Here is a 22089-nt window from a genome sequence, read left to right on the forward strand (position 1 = left end):
GTTCTTATCCATCGTATTTTTGTGCCTTTGTTTTTGTGCAGAACTTGAGGCCAGAGAGCCAGCAATTAAACAGAGGATTGGGACATCTAAAGGCTTAGAGGCACAAACCAAGCACACATGCTGGCAGTCAATTGCCAAGCCAGGGGAAGTGAAACTAGAGCGAGAGAGAGTGGCGATGAGAGAGGAAAGAAGGAGGAGGAGGAGGGCTAAGCGAGTGTGTGAGGGAGAGAAGAGGAAACCAGAGAAAAGAGGGCGGGCTTACACTCAGGCAGTGCACACACACACACCCTTTACTCAGCCCACAGTGTGATCACGGCATGCAAGAGGCAGCATGTACTAGTATGAGCTGTAATGTGTGTAGAGTGAAACGTTGGACTCCAGGAGGTGTCTCTCTGATGCAAGGATTTCCCTCCTTTCTCTTAAGAGGACAGGTGATGTCTGTGTTTTAACCACCACAAGGAATTAAGAGTAACACACAGGAAACACTGAGAGCTTTGGCGGAGGTAAGGAGATACTTTTCTTCTCTTTGGGATCTTTTGGGAGCTCTGTGAGTAACAAAGACAGAAAGCGCGACAGAGCTGATTGAGGGTTAAAGGGAAGTTGCTTTGGAATATTTGTGAAAAATTTGAATGCTTATGTTTGTGAGGGGAAAAATAGGAGGTGAAGTGGCTGTAAGGAGTGAATATCTCGTTATAAAACTTCTACAAGAGTACAGTATTTTTCTCATGCATATTTTGTTCTATTTTTAGAAGATCTGTTTATCAATTTACTCTACCAGGTATTGTAAGATTGCACGTTTTTTGTTTACACATGTGCCATAATGTGAGAGTAACTTCTCTCCTTTGCTGGTACAGTATCTTACTGTGTGGTCCTGGCTCTTTTAGTCTTCACGCTCAGTCTTTATGACTTTATGGCACAAACTCATTAAAAATTTAGAAATAATCCCAGCATTGCAAATGTTTTGTTTAAATTGCCATGTTGCAGGGGCCATTGTGTGTGTGTTGATGAAAGGAGCTTATCAATCATTAATGCTCTCCTCTGGGACATTGCCTAGTTTCCAACTTGAGTTAATTCAGTGATAACAAAATACCTTAACAGCCCTTTGGCCTGGCACCACCTAGCAATCCCCGCCACAGTGCAAACTGCACAACTCAAAGGGCAAACACTGTCATGCATGATGTTTGAGTGCATGTACCGATTGTATATTTCTACGTAAGAAATATAGACTTTGAGTTACATCAGATAAAGTGTAATCTCAGATGAAAAAGACGAATGGTACTTACAGCAATTATAGCCTGTCAAAAGCTTGTTAGAGCCATAGCACTTTGATGATGTAAAAGAAAAAAAAAAGAAGTAAATCCTCGAAAATTTCTGCTCATGCCATCAAAGGTTTAACATGCAAAATGAAAAAAGCAGGATCTCTCACCAACAGATTTATATCTGACAAATACATTAGCCTCTTCTCTGTGTGTGTATGTGTAAGCAGTGTCATGTGGAAATTTTAAGGGCAAAAGAGAGGAGAGTTGAAGAAGAGAGGACTGACAAAGAGGAAGACTTAAGAGCTGCTGAAAGTCTTGAAACATCTGTTAAAAGCAAAGTTCTACCTAAGACGAAGGCAAAGGGTGACAGTAGCCAACAAGATAGAAGAAAGTTGAAGAAAGCTGGAATCAGAGATAAGATGTAAAGTCTGGAAAATACAAAAACAATGCACAAAAACATTGCTATGTGCATTGCTATGTCCTTTTGGATATTGCAGACATACTAACCAGTCGTCACTGAAGTTTGTGTGCATGTTAGAGAAGGTGTAAGGTCAAAACTGTGCAGAGGGTCATCTCCAGGAATCCAGCGACAAAGTAATTATGGTAGATCAAAGGGCACAGAGCAGGCATTCTCTGGTTCTACCTGAAGTTTGTGCTAAGGTTTGTGCTTCTTCTCCAGAGATCAGAATAGTGCATTTTTTTTCCTGTATCAGCATTACTTAAACTCTACTCAGGAATACTGTGGAGATCAGAAGAGGAACCATTATGTTTTCCTGCTACTGATAGGCATTATAATCATTAATGCCTTGTGAACTGTTTAGTCCTTGATATTTTATTTGCAATGTGTGATTTCAGATTGCTGTGGCATGCCTATCAAACAAACTGCTAGCAAAATATCCCTATCATAGACTGTCACAATACCTGGAATTCCTTAGACAAAGTGCTTATGGAGAATCATACTTTCTGTTTTGTCATATTTCCATTGTGTTATATTTTCCCTGTCACTGCTTCAGTTGCCCCCACGAGGAAGTTGAATATTGGCAGGGTGTTTTGGGGAAGTGATTCGTGAAAGGATTTATAGTGGCAGATAAAAACCGAAGTACACGTGTGTGTGTGTGGGTGTGCGTTTGTGTGTGGATACCCACTTTTTTCCATCACTGACAAAGACTTTGTGAAAGCCAGAGGCAGTGAAAATGGGATGGGGGAGCTGTCTTATCTCATATGCTAGTACACATCCTGGTTGTTATGTGTGTGTGTGTGTGTGTTCATTTACCAGGTGTGTGTTGATGGCATATATATCTGTGTGTGTGTATGTGCGTTCATTCAGCCAAGTGCTGTGTACAGTAAGTTAATATAGTGTATAAGCATGAACGCAGGGTGGGATCTTGTCAAGTGAGCCTTGCGGGTGTATCTGTGTATCCAGTATGTGTAAATACTGACCCAGATTGTAACACTGCTCCCATGCTGGTCAGCTTTTCTATAGAGGTAGATGTAAATATTCCCTTTTAATCCATCTGATCACACACAGTTACTAATACTCAAACACTCTTAAGACCTAACACTTAGCCACACCTCAACCAAAAACCAACATAAAGTTGGAGGTGTCTCCCTTAAGGGAACTGATTTTTGTTCTGTGCTGTCCGCAACATCATGATTAGAATAAACAGAAATAAATAAAACACTCAGCCACCAAATGAATACACCTGTGCTGTAGATATCCTGCAACCTTTGTGTAATCTGTCCATCAAATACAAATCATCAAGGCACACTTTGATGTGGTCATGAGAATTCCATACTGTATTATGTAAATTACACAGTAGATTTTACAAAGTTATGACTCCTCTGACCTTGTAGTTGAGCAGACAAACAAATTTCTGTAGGTACAGCAACATAAGGCAGTTTTCTGAGCATGTGGTATGCATTATATGAAGCTGATTCAGAAGGGATGACCTCTCTTCTCTCTTTCTGTCTCCGCATAGTCTGTTTGCCTCTCTTATTTTCTAAAAGTTGTCTCTCCAATGTTTTTAATGTCAGTTGTCCACCAGTTTTTTGCTGTTAAGCAAATGTGGGGCTTTTGCATCCCACAGTGCTCCTTTTATGCAATCAAGCTGTTTAATGTTTGCATTTGACTGTGTTCCTGTCTTCTCTCTGTGTGTATATGTATGTAAAAACCCTCCAATTATCTGCTGCTGTCACTTGCAGTGTTGTAGACAAATAGAATTGAGGTCTTTTTTGGGAAAACCATGACAAGACCTGACAGCTGAGGGTGGAGAGGAACTAAAAAATGTTTTTCTTCCTCTCTGGTTTCATAAAATGTGTCTGATTAAGGAGCTGTTTCTGTCACAGTTGCATGCAATAACTGAAGGAATCCTTTCGTAGTGTAGATTCAAGATAGAGTAGTTGTTCCCAAGCTCTCTAAATCTGAGGGGTGGCAAACCAGAACAGGAGGGGAAAAAGGAACGTTTGCTTCACAAATTAAACTTTTTATGATGTGTTATCAGTTCTTTTTTTCCCCCTTCAGAACTTTACTGTTTGTAGAGAAATTTGAATAAAACAGGAAAAATACTGTGATTGAACTTGGTCATGAGCCATGCTGTAGTTAATGATGGGTTACAAACAGATAAGGTTTAATTTATTTGGAAACCTCTGGGAATTGTGTTCATATCTGTGTATGTGTGGGCATCCGACATCGTTGGAAATCATACAAGATAAGACAGGCTGAATGAGTCAGTGTGAACATTATGTCACACTGACGTCTTTGCCGTTGTGCTCCCATTTGTAATGTCACTAGTCTGGTTGAGCAGGACTGAAAGAGTAGTTTGCTGGGATGTGAAGAACACTTTACCTCAACATCAACCCCCTGATGAGAGGAAAATGACCATGCAAGGGAAGTAAGAGCAGCAAGAGGGGGTCCAAATGGGGGGAGGGGTGTCTCAGACCTGACATGAGCTGGCATGTGCCCTCATTCATTTCCTTCCTTTTGTCTGTTCTACGTCTGCTGATGAATTGGGAGTTTTCCCCTTCCTTCCTTCCTTTGCTCCGACCTTCTTTCTCTTTAACTGTCGTTTCTCTTTATCTGCTTCTTTCTGTCACTCCATCATATTTCCTCCCTTCCCCTTGTGGTGTGACGGCTTTACCATCCCTGTCACCCATTATCTCTGATCAGTGTTGCTTTCCAGCCCACACATCAGTTATGGCTGCCAGCTGATGGCAAAAAGATGCGTGCAAAAGGTTAGATTTGTATTTTTTCCCATGGTGTCTTCAGTGAAAAAGAATAAAGGAAAGAAAGCAAAGAAAGATGAACACTTCTGATTTTGTGTACAGAGCGATCAAAATACACAGGATGTGAGCAGAGCAAACCAAGCATCACAGGAAGTTGGGGGGGCTAGGGGTCATTGCCCATTGCCTGTCCCACATTCTTTTTGGTTACGGATCACTGTGTTTCAGTCGTTCCATCCACTTCAAGACATTACATAAATTAAAGCAGGTGAATATAAAACTGGGAGATTATTAGAATTTTAGGTTTGCTTGTTCTGCTGCTGGTGTTTTAAATATATGTATTAGTAGCCACAGATTTGATGTCTGCATCATTACACTGCTTTCAAGGATATTTCCATTTATTTTGATGTATCTTAAAACTCTCCGTTGATTTCAGACCATATGCCTGTATCACAAAAAGGTTGAATACTAACACTGACAAAAACTGATGGTTTGTCAGCTCAGACTGTAAATTGCTTGTCCCTCAACTGCACGATTAACGGCTCAATCCCTGGCACTGGTGTTTCTAGATAGGACATTTGTGTTTTTCATTAAATGAAAATCAAATTAATCCTCTGTGTAAACAAGATGACATGTCATCCCAAAGAAATGCTATCCGAAAATGTGATAGAAGCTGAGTTAATGTGAAAGTTGGATTTGATGGAAATGGGAAACATGCCTTGAAAGGAGCTGTGTTGCCAGAACAGGAAACTGTTGTAAAATACTTCAGAGGAAGAGATTGGAAATGTAAGAGTGTGCAAGGTGTTTAGTAGGGTTTTAAAAAAAGGAATTAGAGCAGAAGTGCGAAGAGTGTCTTCAAAGATAGTGTTTATGCTTTGTTTGCACAGGGGAGATTTAGTCTGCCTGGGCCCCCCTTTAGTATCTGCTTTGAAATCTTTACACTTCATTCTCTTTGAGTGTGGTTTTGAACTAACTCTAGCATCACAAATGTGTAATAAAAGCAAAAGAAACAGGCATCTTCGCCACTTTCTGTCCTTGTCTCTCCTTCTTCATACTTACATAAAGGGATGCTGACTTGGCTAGCGACTCAGTGCTCATCACATAGTCACACTTCACGCTCCTGCTTATTGACCTGGAAGTGATGCCGAGGGATATTACAAGGCAGTCACCAAAAAGCCTGTGGATGCATTTGTAAGTGTGTGCAAATATGTATGTGAATATGTGTGCATGGGAGTGACAAAAGCAAGGATAAAGGCTTACAGGCAAAGCTGCAGGGATTCTTTTGTTCCGTGGGTTTAGTTTCTTTGCAGATCGAAAATCGTTGACGAGTGCTGTGTAAGATTTCTGTTAGCCTGAGTGTTTTAATTGTTGTTGCATAGTACATTAGTGGTTAGGCACGTGAATGTGTGTACGCATGTGTGTTTGTGGTCAGGTTGTCTTTGCCATCTCCCCTCAGGCATGCACTCAGATGCCAAAGAGTCATGTGGAGCTTATACAGGTCACTAATGCACCGTGAGGGGAGGCTCCATTCACTGTAGCCACTCAGAGCTCAAACAATAACCCCCAGCTCGAGTCGGCACAAGAGATCAACTCCCTGGAAATGTACCCAATGACCTAGATCCAACCCCATCCACAAAACAGATGCCACAAAAAATGACATGTTGTTGACATCTTTGTTTCAGTGATTGCGTTGGGTTTGTCTGATCTCACACTCTTTTGTTGAAATTTGACATTGTACAATTTTAGTGACTAAAGTTTAAGCTGATTAACGAAGTTTTCATAATGCAAAATTGAAGTCTGACAAAGAAAGAGTACATGGTCAGTTTCCTCATACATGACAATGGACCTGCTTTTCCTGAACAGTAAAAGACGAGTAGGGTATTACCAATGCAGACAAAACATTTATTCAATAAATATTTACAAGTATTTTCAGACTTATAGACTTAATGTTGGATCAGTCAATCACAAAATCAAATAACCATTAACTTCAGCGCCAGTCTTTCTTAAGTGTTATCACAGTCTTGGCCTTTTGTCTTTGTGTGGCAAACTGATTTATTGTGAACTAGGATTACTGGAACAGTTGGCTGTTTTGAAAGTTTACAGAACTTTTGTGCAATTGACTTGGCCTAGGTCCTCTCACTTTCTGTCAGTCACACCTATTTGCATGAGTGGGATATTCATTTGTGCTTCTGTGTGATGCACAAAAGGAGAAGAAGGAGGGCGGGTGTCGTTGTGAAACAATCATGTGAAAAGTGATGCAAATGTGTGAACTGAGCAAATGTTTCTGACCTAAATTTCTCAGAAAGTTATTCTAAATTTGAGGAACTCTTACACCTGTCTATAATTACCACAGTTTTTGTTATAAGGGTTGTCTTTATTTTTCCTGGCTAGCTTAGAACTCAGAACTTGCAGTACTCTCCTGCGGTCCTCTGTCCTATGTTGGCTTGAGACTCAGAGACAGCTGACGTTTGTCTTTTACATTCTTGCTGAACATTTCTTACCCCCATTGCTCAGTGCAGTACATTGTCTTCTGTCTCTCCTTATAGGGGGCACTTTGTTTGTGAGTGCTGCTGTTGACTCAGGTGCAGGGATGCACTAAGATAACTTCCCCTTCAACATCCCACTGTTCCCTTCCCCCACGCGACCTGCTCTATGCTGCTTCTACCTCTGCTGTTAAGATCTCTCGTGTCCTTACCTGCACCTTTGTCAGGTATTTTCTTAGATGGCTGGTTTTCGCCCCCGTGCCTCTGTACTGCTACTTTCCTTATTCTTTCAATACTTTCTTCCACCCACAAAATCTTTCTCTTGTACCCTGATAATGATGTGGGTTTTCATGCCTCAGAAGTAATCATAACTGAGAAAACAATAAGAGGGGTAATTTGCATTTTCTTAATTGCACGACTCTTACAACTTCATCAAAACAAGAATATGAAATCACACACATATTGCATTATTGTTTACAACAATGCAAAATTAAGCTATGTCTGTTGCACAGGTTTTAATTAAAAGCAACACAAGATGAATTGCCATTCTTTCAGTGAACTTGATAAGTTTATGGCTTGATGTACTTACATTTATAAATGTTGTGTTTGCTGCGTGCAAGTGTTCACAGTAATGTACAAAAGTCTGAAGGCACCAATCATATCTTTATATTTTGCTTCCAAGCAATCAGACTTACTTGAAATATTTTAGTGGCCATTAGAAATAATGCTCCAGACTTTCTGAAGATCATTCAAAGGTTTTGTTTTTGTGAAGTCACTCAACACCAACCTACGCATCATCCAAGCATTAAGTCGGTATCTAACTCAAGCGATGAACCAATGTCGTATCTACATATAACAGACAACTTGGCGAAGAACAAGTTTTAAATTATATCTTGAAGTGCTTTGTTACAAGCTGTCACAAAAACACAATTTGCTTACACTTCTTCTGTTGCATCTAAAAAGAAAGCCAAAGATAACACAGTTTGCCGGTCTTAAGATATTACCTTTGGACTAACAAGGCGATTCCTTCAACTAGTTGAGAACTTGGCGTATCTCAGCACGGTGTGCAGCAATTCTTAAAAATGTGATGCAACTGGACAAGTGAAGAACAAAAGAAGAAGTGTCAACAGATGAGCGGTATCTCAAGGTGATGTCCTTAAGAAATAGAAAAAAAAAATGCAACAAACACCTGACACAGGAACGGAGAGTTGCACCTGGCCCGTAAGTTGATTCATTTACTGTTTGTAGAGGTCTCATCAAACATGATCTCTGTGGAGTGACAACTGTCAATAAACCATTCTTAAGGAAGGGAAACAGGGAGATAAGGATGGGATGTCCCAGTGACTCAAGAAGTGGACTGAAAAATCAGTGTCAACAGCTCTTATAGAGTGATGAATCCTCTCAAGAGCCGAGACCTCAACATTATTGAAGCAGTGTCAAGATGATCCCATCTTGACGAACAATGAAACAAAAGGCAGCCAACATCCAAAGATAAGCTTAGGGATGTCCTGCATGATGTCTGGAGAACTATTCCTGGACTACTTAAAGAAATGTCAAGAAATCTTGTCTAAGACAGTTCAGGCCATGTTGAAGAATATGGCACAATTTGGTGGTTGACATTTGAAATTTGGAATTTCAAGTAACAGGATATGAGTGTCATCCGCATGAATAATCAGTAACTGTAAAACTAACTGCTCTATTCACACAAAAATCTAATCCCTCATTTTACAAACGTCATATGAGGGAGCTTGCAAAATAAAGTCTCACCGGTCCTGTGTCAGACCATTAGAAAACATTTTGGTTCTTGCAGCTCCTAGGGGTGAGGCCCACAAAAGTTCAGGCCTGCGGCGCACGTGTGAAAATGACTTTGCAGGCCATTAGGTCACACCTAAATACACACAAAAATACAGCAAAGATAACAACCCCCTCAAAGAATCTCCCCTGATACCCTTCCAGTCATATCGTAACTCACAACAAACCGGGCCTTTTCAAGTCTGCCCTACTTTGAACTGACAATGCATCTGTCTCTATAAGCCCCTTAGGACCTATCAGCGCCACTGTACCTCTTTTCCTCTTATGTCTCCTTCCACCTCAGCACACATCATTCATCTGTCTACCTGTGGCCCAACACTCGATAACACCAGCTCGCCACCACATTAACAGCCTCTCATCACCCTTTCAGCACCATCATCTATTTTTTTAGACTTTCCTCCCACTCTCATCCCATCCCCCTGTCTCAACCTCCCACCTCAGTCAGTCTACCTTTGCCTGAAACCCTCTTATCCTTCTCACTCATCCACTCAGCCACCCTGTTATTTTGCTGTCCCTTCAGCCTGCATGGAGCGGAATTGAAGTATTACCTGCCAATTTGGCTACATTCAAACTGGTCCGTTTTTGTCTGCAGGTGTCTGTATGCGTCAGTGTCAGACTATGTGGCGATGGCAGGGTTTAAGTGACATGGATAAATTAAGATGGTCTTTAAAGATACAAAAAACCCAAAAGAAAAGGGTCTTTTGTATTATAAAACAACCTTACACAGTGTATGTGGTCTTTCAGGATTACCTGCTCCTTGCAGAATGGTCCATCCAAACTTTGAAATTTGTATTATTTTGAATTTGCTTCATCAGATAAAAAAAAAAAAAAGCAGAAAAAAAAACAGGACAAGTTGCACACATCACAGCACAGTCGTGTAAGAATCCAGCTGCACAAATAGCACAGGAAGAACAGGAACACAGGCTTTAGTGCTGCAGTGATAAAATTGACTAAATATAAATGGGTAAAAAGGCTATAAAGTCTCAGTCATTTAAGTTATTTATTGTTATAAACATCAGCAATAAATTGGTTGCGTTTTTCCTTTTAAAGTTGCACTTGTTTAAAGTTTCGTGCTGATCAAATCTTCAAGGGATTATTAAGGAAAGAATTGTTGTGCCGATTACAGAAAACTGGCCTTTTTTTGTCTATTGATCTACAGAGTTCTGATAAAGTTTTTTTTTCATAAAAGTCCAGTGATGCCTAAAATATGTAATAATCTATTAATGCATTTGTTAGAGTCCTTTTTTTGATCTAATCATCCTTTCACTCTGTTATTTCACAAAATCCAACTGTTGTACTCTCCTCCTGGATAACGAAGCAACATTCTCGTTTCTGCCTCTCATAAGTTTTGTTACAGGAAATCACCACATGAATATTCAGTTGACTGATTTTCAGGTCTGAGCAGCAATTGTCAGTGCAATCACTGATTCATCTGGAAGAACGAGTGAGCGCTGATTGAGGAATGGCTGGAGAGGGAGGTTATTTATTAATATTCAACAAACAGAAAATGGTAGTTTTTCATTTTGTCATTCAACCGACTGCGGGAATTAAAGTGGCTTATTAACTACAGTCCAAGGAGGATTTAATTACAGGCCCTGATCTTGACCTTGCGAGAACTAAATGCTATGATCATTGAGTGTAAAATCCTCAAATTAAAATACACATCCCTATCACTCATAATAAGAGGTTGGAATTATTGTGCCTTTTGTCTTTGAATTCTCACAGGGATTCCTGGTGGTTGAGGCTGCAATCTTCTACTGCACTGACTGAATTGAGCAGTCTGTGGTTAAGCATCAAAAGCTACACACATTCATTGACTCTCTTGGGTCTGTTACTCAATGAAAGGCTTGTGGAATAAGAAATCTTCTTTAAATTATGGTAATCCTTGACTGCAGCATGCTGCAGAGACAGTCAGCTGAAATCTGAGTTAAGGAGCATACAGCGTAAGCTGCTAGAAAGTGCGTTTAATGAGGTTAGTGACACTTGAGGAACCAACTGGAGTGAATATGCTGACAGTGAATTCTACTGCTCTGTATCTTTTTTATTTATTTAGTTATCTGTTTTGGCTTGATCCTCAGTTGCCATACTAGCCCAAAGTAATTTGTTTTTATATCTGTCATTTTGCATCTATATTTCTCTCCCTGTTTTTCTGCCATTTTCTTTATATATTACTTTACTTATCTGACATTCTTGACATGTGTTTTAAAAATGTTTTCAAGTGACTGGCAGTGAATTTGCTTTGCTTCTGTGTTAATAGCCAACTATTCTTCTCTATTTCTGTTTGGAGATAACAAATAGAAGGAGCCATTAAAAAAGAACAATCATCTCATCCCCTTCCACTCCACTTTGTTCTGTCATTTTCATGCTTTGCTTATAATGAAAGCGTTCCTCAGGAAACAAATTGTCATTTGTCTTTCACCAGTTTAAATAAATTAATGTATGATTTAAGGAGACTTGTGCTTGCAGGCACACTGTTTGTGCATGTGTGTATTTAAGCTGAGAGTGGGGGGAGGTGGCGCGTGCCTTGTCAGATCCCCAAAGGATGAATAAGAAGCTAATCTCCCTCTTCCAGGGAATTCTGTGTCTCAGACAGCCTTATATCAGAGGGACTGTGGGAGTGCAGTGGAGTGTGCACTCCCATGTCTACAGTCTTCAGAGCACATCAGACCCTTGTCTCTTCGTTAGATAAATGTTGCTCCTCCTCAAATGTGAACAATGCACACACACACCTACCTGCGCGTGCGGATATGGGCAGGTGCTCTCAGATAAGCCCCCCACTCCTACTTTTTTTAAGACCATGAGCCTTTGTGTGTTCACTTTATCCACAGTGTTTTCATTATCTTTAAAAACTGATTTTGTATGCTTCAGATGTGTATTTGCATAGGTGAGTACAGGTGTAAATGCAAAAACTGGAGAAATGATGACACTTTGATAAAAATCTTTCATCAAGGATTTTCATGGTCTTCTATTTCAGCTTGTTTAGGACAAAGTTTTACCCATCCAGAAATCCCTTAGTTTACACCTTCAGAGAGAGCATAAACCTCAGCAACTTCATTCCCTGGCTAGCTGGACGGGGTCTGCTTCCAATGTGAGGAATGTAAAAGGTGCGGGAAAAGGCCTAAGGGTAGGGTGACTCCAGTGACTGTGTCATGTGTCGTGGAGCTTGATAGGAGTTGGTGAAGGTTTGAGGGTCCAGAGAAAGGTTAGAGAGAATGAGTAGGTCTCTGGTCACTGGTGTTACAGTCTCAACTTTGTTTTTAAGTCTACAATAAGAAAGATAAGGACAAATACAGGTAATTTCTGTATGTTATTGAAAAATTTAAGTTATAACAATAAGAGTTACCACAATCCTCATTAAATGGTATAAACTCTAACAGCATTACGCACATTTGAGGCGTTTTTATCCAGCATGTTAAAGAAAGGCATACTGTCTTTCCTTCAAATTTGGAATACAAACGGTTTCCTATTCTCCAGTCATGAGCTAGTGTGGAACACTTCATTTGATTTTATGCTAATCAGTTGTTTCCCCTTATGTGACTAATAACTAGCACCCAAGAATAAGACAAAACCACACAAAATGTCACCAGGGAAATGCAGCATTGCTAACACAATGAGCCAAAGCAGATGCATTTTTTCAGGGCTGTTTGAGTATCTGTCAAAAAGATAAGGGACCAGTTTGAATAACGTGAAACACGGTGGAGAGATGGAAGTTGAGAAGGGGAAGAACCAATTCAATATCAGTGTGTTTTGAGGCTGCTTTCAAAAACTTCTAAATAACGAACAGACCATGGTGTAGGATTAGTTCTCTGAGAGGTGTTACCTCTATATATTAATGCTCTATAATGGCAGATGATAACTTGCTTTCTTTGAGGACTGAGTGTGGCTCTGAAATAATTTAACACGAATTTTGCTACAGAACATTAATACTACAAAACTAAAGCAAAGCCCTTCTATATTAGTACTGTCTTTAAAAAAACAAAAAAACAAGAGCATCTGTGATACATTTTTTGTTTGGGTAATAAAGAGCATTGATAATAACACTAGGTGGATCATTGTCTGATTAGAACAGCCACTACAGAATGCAGTGTAGCCTATGACAGACTTAAAAATAGCAATGAGACATGTTTTGTTTTGCCTCACTCCTGCACAGTGCTGTACGGTTGCACATCCAAGCCATGTGTGTTTTGGTTCTGCACAACTGAGCTGTGTGTCAGGTTAGGGTGGAGTTGTGAGACAGGTGCAGAGATGAAAAGACTGGCAGGGGGAAGTATAGGGTGTGCCTGCTCAGTGGCTGTTCTGACAGGCCTTTGGTATTTTTCCAAAGAGTGTGAGTGCATACGTGTGAGTCAGAAAACCTGCTTATATTTCTCTCGGGACCGTACAGGTGTGTGTGACAAGAGGTGTGTGTCATTGTACCCCAGTGCGTGCGGTATGAAACCTGCCTGCTAGTTTCTGTGTTCAGCTGCGTGATAGATGCAAGGGCCTATTGGTGTTGAAGATTTTTTAATGCAACTGTTGTGTTTTGCGGCAATGAGAGTTTGACAGCTTCAGTAAAGAGGTGTCTCTGACACCTCCAGTCTCGGTACAGTCTACCACATCCCTATGATTCAACCCATTCGTTTAAACATTTTGTTGCGAACAAAAATGTAAAATAAAATAAAATAAAAGGCAAATGTAAACTCTGAAATCAATCGAAACCTCACTCCACTTTTTCACAGGTATCTTTAGTGTTTAACCATGATTTTTCTTTCTTTTTTTTTCAACATTACTCTTTGTCTCCTCGCAGTGTGTGCGCTTGTGTCTGTTTGCTGGGACATGTCTGCATGGTAATGATGCTGCTGTTGTGCAGGGCATTGTGTTAATACACTCTCAGTGTGTTAATATAGTGTGAGAAATGAGAGGCTGAGAGAAAGAGAGCGAATAATTATGTTTCCCTTTTGTCTCGGCTCCCTCAATTAAGCTCGAGAAGAGGCAGACAGAGCACATGTCTACTTATCCACTTAAAGCTCAGCAACAATAGGACCCCCCAGTTTCTCCCAATCTATCCCTTCCTCTTCTCCCTCATTTTCTAAAATTTTTCCTCTCCCTTTTCCTCACATTTTCCAATCAAACTTCTATTCTGAGCACAGTACCCCAATATTTTCCCTCCTCCCTTTTCCGTCTGTACCAACCTCACCACCCTCCCTCCTCGCGCGTTCCAGACTTGACTCACCTCTTGGCTCTGTGTGGGTTTAGCAGCGAGCTCCCCTCCTCTTCTTGTTACCCCTCTTCGTATCCTGTGCCTTGCTGCAGGGCAAAGGGAGAGAAAAAATGAAAAGACAAAACATTTTAAATTGTGCACAGCCTGAGGAAAGGCAACGGTTTGATTTCCCCTGTGTGGCGTCAGACAGGACTCTTTTGTTTGTTTGGCCAGTGTGTGTGTTTTTCACCTTCCCCTCGCTAAACCAAGAAACAAACTGATCTGTATGGCTTTGCAACAGTCGTTGCAATGGTCATCATCATCATAATAAACCCTGTATGTGTTAAAGTTCTTGCAAACCAAATTGTTCTTGTGTGTACTTGTGTTCCCAACTGGTTATCTTGGGGTTGGTTACTGCTTTCCATTCAGCCACTTTGCATGTCCTAACTATCTATGAATCATTAGTATTGTGTGTGTGTGTCATGTATTTCTGTTTGTTTCAGGGAGTGGGTGGACAGAATGTGGGTTGGCCTCATCAGGATAGATGAGACAGAGGAGAGATGAGGAATAAAGGGCAGAATGAGAGGCAGAGGAGAAGAGGAGGAGAAGTCTCAGGGTCGAGTTTAGCTTATATAACTACTTCCCACAGCTGGGGTTAAATATGCTGCAGTAGCTGAGTTGAAATACATGAACACGCATACATGCTGCAATGCAAAAGATGATCAGTATGTATTCAAATTCACTTCTCCTTTTCTGAATTTGTCTTTCCCAAGAATTGTAACACAATTGATTCAATGTATTTTTGCCCCTCAGTGACATCTGTGTTACTATCTATAATCCAATAATGCTTGTAATAAAAATAGCAGCTGCAGTTGAAGTTTGGTGAAAAACCATTTCATTCATCCCAGAAATGTGGTCCCAAAGGCACAGACTGACCATTCTTTTGCATTTTAAAGTAAAAAAGTCTGTCTAAAATGACTCTCCAGCTGTAAAGGCTTCAGACAGACCCTGTGCTGATGGCCATCTGCCCTGCAACTGATAAAAGCGTTTTATCTTTCTTGTAAAAGAAGTTTTCTTTCATCGTTTTTTCCTGCTTATTGGCTTATCAGGCCACAGTCAAATCTGGTAATTGTGTTTGAAGCATGGAGGGAAACAGTCAGTTCACCAACTACTGAAGCTTCTGAATGCATATGTACTGTCTGAACAAGATGATAAACAAGATCTACTATGTTCTGTGTAAAAACAACAACATTGTAATTGTTTTTTAAACTGGAAATATGTACAAATCTGCACACAGGCAAGCAGGCTTGCACTTGCATAAGTTGACAACATAGACTGCATAGTTCATTTTAGAAATCTTGGTCCACACTTAGAGGCCCAGGGCTGGTATTTAAGAAAATTGGGTGTTGGCAAGGATAGCTTAATCAAGTGTTAAGCAGTTAATCATACTCTACAGCTTTTTTCATCTTCTCTCATTTTACCAATCGTAAATATCAGTGCTCCTGTTTCTTTGTCTGCAGGGAGACAAAGGGTGTTTTCCCAAATTGTTTCAGGCACATGCCTGTGCCAGTCTGTATTGTTTCATGTGGGCAATGAGTGTTAGGATAGAACTATATATAATACTATACTATATTGTATACTATACTATAATTCTATAAGATTCCTTTTTTACCAAGCTTTTACTTTCTGCTTTAGTTCACCTGCTTCATATAACATGTCTTGCAGGCCCTTCTGCGGTAGTTTTAGAAGCTTCTTCCTCTTCAAACCTTCTCTTCTCCTCTATGTGTTTGACACATCAAGTCACTTTGAAGTTCTGAGAGTCCTGCTTAAAACACCTCTCTCTCCTTTTGTTTCTCCAAGACTAATCTGACACCAACCTTTAAGCCTGTGTGGATCATGCGGACGGTGGAAGATCACATCACACGTATGTGGGGAAGATGGTGATGGCAGCTGCTTAACCACAGGTATTTCTTTCAGCTTCTTGCTTTCTTTCAGTCATGTCACTTTCCAAAGCAGATTTGTTAAGTAGATTTTCTAGCTCAGAACGGAAATAGAATTACTTCTTAAAACAGATTTTTAGTCAGTCTCTCTTGCTGCAGGTTGAGCAATGAAGCTGATGGTGTAGGTTTGATGTGTGATTCACAGAGGACAAACTGATCTGGCAGCAGTTGACTAAGCAGTTCCTTGTACTTGAATAATAAAAAGCATAAAGTAAAGCAGGCCGTTTAGACAGTTTAAATGATCGACAGAATGCACCAACAAAGGGATTTTTTAAATGATTTTAACTCTCGGACATACAGCCATTGTAGAATTTTAACATAAGAATTCAGATCTATGAACCTGAAAGCTATTCATCAGTGTCTGGGACCATAGGAGCACTTTGCAGAGGGCTTAAATTGCCCAAAATTTGGAGATTAGTGATTCATTAAAATGAAAAGAAGTCAATGTAGTCCCAGATAATTAAATATGACTTTGATCCTTACTTTGTTTTTTAAGAAACATCTGTGTCCTGGCGCTACCCCATTATGTATGCTGTGTTAAGCACGAAAGAAAAGTCAAGATCAATTTGAATGGCCAGAAAACTGCCAGCCTCATATGTGGATACCTGATCTCTGACCTGATCTGCATGACAGTTAAAGTATGCAAAGCCTTCACAGAGATTGTGAGAGCCTGCAGTTAGTAAAGGGGCCTTCAAATATATCTATCTCTGTGTAGATAGAACAGGTCAGAGGAGAAACTTTTTCAGTACTCTATCTTGCTTAAAATGATTAAATATTTTAGCATACATATATGTACATAAATACATATGTGTACATATATATATATATATATATATATATATATATATATATTGTTTATAAATACAAAACTGTACAAAACAAAGCTTCTCAAAACTGGACTAACACACTCAGATAATGCAGTTGGGGTTCATATCACTCCTGTACATATATGCCCACCATACTCAAATGGGCTTTGGTGCACAACACATAGTCTAAAGTTCCATCTTTTTGCGTCTTTTTTTTCAGTTTCTTGTCTAAATGCTTCAGAAACTATGGCTGTAAATCATCGCTTAAAGCATTTCCAGACTGTGACTCTACTCTAAAAGCATTCTTACTCTATAACTGTGGCATCATTAGACAAAATCCCCATTCAAGTAACTTAAAGACAACTTTCTTTGCAGTGATTTCAGCTCTACCTATCTGTATGATCTCCCTCCATCAAAGAAAATTTAAACCAGCAGTAAAATTGCCATCTTTTCACACTGTCCACAAGGTTGTGGCTTACTTCAGTCAATAACTCTAATCTGCTCCCGTGCATGTACACTGGGACAAGCAATGGTGGTCAAGCTCTCAAAGGAGCTCTAACTGTAATTAAGCTCAGCTGTGTCTGTAATTGTGCTGATGGACTGGAGTGTGTTTCTTTGTTGGTAAATCAAATAATGGGAGATGGAATACTTTAGAAACACCGGACAACTGCATGTTCATGTATGAAATCTATGCCTCTACTTGTAAAATTGATGTTGTAGCATTGACTTAAACATAAATATTATAGGTATCTGGCACACCTATGACTCCCTTTTATACAACTGTTCTCAGTGTGTTTGTGTGTGGATGATCATCTTAATCAAAGAAAGTATGTACATGGCTTATGTTCACTTTGGTGTCAGGTGGATTGCAGTTAATTGGTGCACACATTACATATACAGCACAGATATGGTGGATGTGACTTTAAGTGTGTCCTTGCTTTCTCTATTTGTAAGTCAGCCTAAATTAAGAGGGAATGATTTCTTCCTTGCTCCACAGTTTAATCATGGGAAATGTGGAGAGTCAGAATGGAGACAGTAGTTTCTATGGCAATGGGACGGGACATCTGTCTCGTAAGCACACATCACGCTCTCTCCGCCTCTCCAACAAGCAGTCGGTCACCCGCCGTCCAAGGCACTCCTCATCAGTAAAACAGGAACACAGAAACTCTGAAACCTCAACTCGTTCCTCTAGCACCCCAAGCATCCCACAATCCTTAGCAGAGAACGGACTGGAACTTTTCAGCACCGCAGATGAGTTGGGAGAGTTTGGCCTCAATCCGCACTGGACGCAACGTGTCGCTATGACAATGAGACCAGAGTCCTATCAGCACGATGATGACCCCCTGGCCACACCGACTCCCGAAACTTCAGAGGCGGATACTGTCGCTCAGGATGGAGGAGAGGACTCAATGGGGGATGGGGAGGGAGAAGTTACTGTGGAGGAAAGGTACCTTCAGCGAATGACTGAGGTTCCCCGAGAAGGAGGGAATTTTAAAAAGAAGCGGTCAAAGTCGGCAGACATGTGGAGAGAAGATAGCCTGGAGTTTTCTCTTTCTGACCTGAGCCAGGAGCATCTGACCAGCACTGAGGAGATGATCGATGGAGGAGAGGAAGAGGAAGAAGAACAGTTCACATGCCCCAGAGGCAGTGCAGGTGAGGACAGTGAACACACATGCACACACAAGTATTTTGATTTATCTTTTGTGTTATCAGTTGTACTCTCAGTCAGTTTCTGTTGTCAATATCAATAGAATTTATACCATGATTTGCTTGACCAAAAGTAAAGTCCCAACTGACCGAATAGATTTTTAAAAGGTTACTGGATTTTTTAAAGGATTAAAAAAACTAAAAAACATTCACATATGTCTGCATGTAAGCAGGGGTGTTTGTTTGATTTACTGTATAGGTGATAAGGAGGAAGGAGGTGGACAAAATGCAGGGACTCTCTGCGTAGAGAAAAATGATTACAGAGAAGGGGCTGATTGAATGTTTACTGTCCATCACTTGCAACAGTTCAGATAATCACTGGCTTTTTAGTGTAGCTGGAGCTGTGCAGGAACTGCAGGAGTTCAGCTTTCAGCACTGCCATAAGTGGTCCCCTGGCTCAGAATAATAAATTAGTTTTCTGCAGATACATGCACAGAGACAGATTCAAACTCAGTCACAAAAATTGTTCAGATTCACAGGACACAGAGACACGCAGAGAAGGTCAAATATGTCAAAGTAGCCTGACAGTAATCAGAATATACTTAACTCACCTGGTTCAGTCACTCTCTCGCACACACACGCGCGCACACACACACAGTGCACTGCTCTGTAATAACCACCTGTGTGTGTTCCAGGTTCAGCTGAAAGGGCATCGTCTCTGGACCATCTGTGCAGCCAGCAGAGTCCTGGCCTCCGGGGGCAGAGGAGTCGCTATGTCAAAAACACCAGAGAAACAGAGTGCGATGGAGGTGGAGAAGGGGAGGATAGCTTGATTTCTCCAACTGAAGAGGACGGTGGTGGATATGGAGCGTTCACGCTCCCCTGTCGACGCTCTCACTGCCTTTCTGAAGGCTTGTCAGGGCTGGGGATGGCAGCTGCACCATGCCCTGCCTTCCAGGGACGACGTGCACAGACTACTCAGGTTTGATCACAATTCATATCTATACGTATATCTATGAATAAATATACTTAGCTTTGTTAAGCTAAATACTTAACAAAGTAAAAGTCTTCTTTCTCTAATTGTTCTGTATCTTGTCCTTTTTCTTTCTTCTGTCTGAAATAAACTTTGAGATAGAGGACTTTGTTTGCCAATAGTGTCCAGGAAGTTCAAGGGGTTCAGAGATCACAGGGAACAACAGTCCGTCCAGCAATTAACATTTTGTTGACAACCAGAGACATTTCCTGCATGTTGTATGTGCACATTCAAGACAGTGTTTTTTCCATTTAGCAAGGGGGATTACAGGGACTCAGACAGAAGTGGGCCTTCTTCTCCCGCACGCTCTTCTTTCATACAGAACCATTCACAACAAAGACATTTTGAGCATCTTTTGGAAAATTTCTGATCATGTCACGAAAGCTGATCAACTCAAAAAAGAGACTGTTGGTGTAATTTATCACACAGGAGGCATTTGATGTGCTTTCTGAAAATTTTCTGTGTCTTGGACTAAAGGAAAGGGCAGTAGTAAAATAGTGAACTGGACTTTTTGTTCAGCTCATTCCCACAACCCATAAGCCCTTCAAGAGGAACTCAGCCTAAGTGCTTATTATGGATTCATCCCACCAAGCGGAGAGTGTTGTAAGATATAGTTAGAGAAACACCACAGCAAAACAAAGAGAAAACAAACAGAAGGAGACCTTCTTTGGTGAAAGGATGGAGAGCCTCCTGCTCAAACTGAAAAGCTTTCTTTTATTGGAAATGCATGGAGGAACAAACATGTACCCTCAGGTTGATTTTGGAAATCTACCTTCTGGTATTATCTTTGGTTCTTACTAGATTGTCTTTTGACTGTTCATCCTATATAAATCAGAGCCGTTTTCATCTGTTTTTTTTTGTGTCTGCAGGACATCTCTGGTGTCCTCGGTGAGGGAAGCGAGTATGGTGACAGCGGAATCGATGGTGTCACCACAGAGATTGATGGAGAACTGGTATCCCGACGGTGTAAGACCATGTCAGCCTCTTTCTCAGTGTACTCGGCCACTGAGAGCAGTGTTTTTAATGGGAGCGACAGTGGGAGCAGCAGCGCAGGTGGAGGAGACGGAAGAGGAGGCAGGGGAGGAGTGTATGAAAATTTCCGGAAGGAACTGGACAGTCAAGTATGGGTCAGTTGCTTTTTTAGTATGTGTTTCATTTCTTTAAAATCAAGATATTTTTGATAAAGTCACTTTTTCTGGTCCCTTCATCTTCCAATCTCTGTGTCTTTAGACAAATCAGGGTCGGGACTGCAGGGAGGAGGCAGGCTCGGCTGTAAGTGATGAGCAGAGTAGCGGCACACTAAGCAGCGTGTATCCATCTGATAGTGGGACTGGCTGCGCACAAGGCACGGTCAGGAAAGCAGGGGCTCTGGCTGTGAAGAACTTTCTTGTTCATAAGAAAAACAAGAAGGTGGAACCTGCGACAAGGCGCAAGTGGAAGCATTACTGGGTGTCCCTAAAAGGTGCTGCTCAGACTCTCTCTTTTTTTATTTTTTTTAAGATTTAAAAAAAAAAATGTATTCGATGGTAACAAATGATGAAGATCTCCAGGCTGCAGGTCTTCATCCTGTGAGATCTCAAATAAACATGGATAAAATATGTTTAGGAACAGCAATACAATCCATCATAGTGTAAGATTCACCAGACTTAAGGCATGTGCTGCTAATTTTGTGACAACTTCAGCTATGTAAAAATTGATTTTGTACTCATCAAATTCACAGGCTATGAATGTAACTATGGACAAAAAAATGTCAACATTAAAAAGAGGGAACCTAGATGGTTCCCGTTTGTTGTGGCAAACTACATGACAACAAAAGAGCTGCTCTAAAATGGTGGGGGCTGCTTTAAAAGGCCCTGCTAGTTCCTGCCTTTGAAAACACCTTATTATAAATATAACATTTCAGCCGTAATGTCACATTTAGAAAAAGCTTCTCAACCTGACCCAAGCTTGCTTAATGTCCCACACTCTTGTTCCTCTTAGACTGTAATCACATCAGACTAAACAAAGCATATGCCCTTGGTTGTCACCCTTACTGACCTCTCTCACGCTACTTTCTGTGGCTGCGCAGCACTTCACAATTTAATTTCATGGCAGTGTCTGTGTCTAATCCAATCAGGTTCTCTAGAAATGCATAAGATACAGCATCTACAGCTGCATTCCTGTCTGCATCCACTGTTTGTGTCTCCTTTCCAGACCTCATGTTACATGTTTGCACCCATAACCAATAACGCTCATCCATGTTCATACACATTGCTAATGAATATGATATATTGTTATTACAGATGTAGTAGTACTTAAGCTCATTCTTTGGCTGAGAGCTTGCTTAGAATTATTTTTCATCTGTCTTCTTCTGTGTCCTTCAAGGCTGCACCCTTTTCCTGTATGAATCTGATGGCCGCTCTGGGATTGACCATAACAGCGTTCCTAAACATGCATTGTGGGCGGAGAACAGCATCGTCCAAGCTGTTCCTGAACATCCCAAGAAAGACTTTGTCTTCTGCCTCAGCAACTCAGTAGGAGATGCTTTCCTCTTCCAGGTGCGACAAATACTGGAATTCAACATCAAATGTCACATTGCATTGCCATTTCAGTCCTAAAGGTGTCCTAAAGTGTGTGGGTTAAGTAAATGTAAGGTCTAAGAGAAAGTGGAG

The 22089-nt window shown here is 40.7% G+C and overlaps 1 protein-coding gene across 2 annotated transcripts in view; it reads left to right on the plus strand.

Moving 5' to 3' along the window:
* Positions 1 to 310: 310 nt before the first annotated feature.
* tiam1a (TIAM Rac1 associated GEF 1a) overlaps positions 311 to 22089 on the plus strand; it is a 52277-nt gene continuing 30498 nt past the window's right edge. Inside the window, exons 1-7 of one of the 2 annotated variants that reach the window (XM_072375596.1) lie at positions 311 to 503; positions 15813 to 15916; positions 17756 to 18411; positions 19101 to 19387; positions 20308 to 20565; positions 20669 to 20900; positions 21803 to 21975. In XM_072375596.1, coding sequence (XP_072231697.1) covers positions 17763 to 18411; positions 19101 to 19387; positions 20308 to 20565; positions 20669 to 20900; positions 21803 to 21975 — 1599 coding nt within the window. In that variant the 5' untranslated portion in view covers positions 311 to 503; positions 15813 to 15916; positions 17756 to 17762. The remainder of the gene's footprint in view (positions 504 to 15812; positions 15917 to 17755; positions 18412 to 19100; positions 19388 to 20307; positions 20566 to 20668; positions 20901 to 21802; positions 21976 to 22089) is intronic. The other variant, XM_072375597.1, reaches the window with a different exon arrangement.

Source organism: Leuresthes tenuis, unplaced genomic scaffold, assembly GCF_036924035.1.
Source record: "Leuresthes tenuis unplaced genomic scaffold, fLeuTen1.0.hap1 SCAF_21, whole genome shotgun sequence".
Taxonomy (NCBI): domain Eukaryota; kingdom Metazoa; phylum Chordata; class Actinopteri; order Atheriniformes; family Atherinopsidae; genus Leuresthes; species Leuresthes tenuis.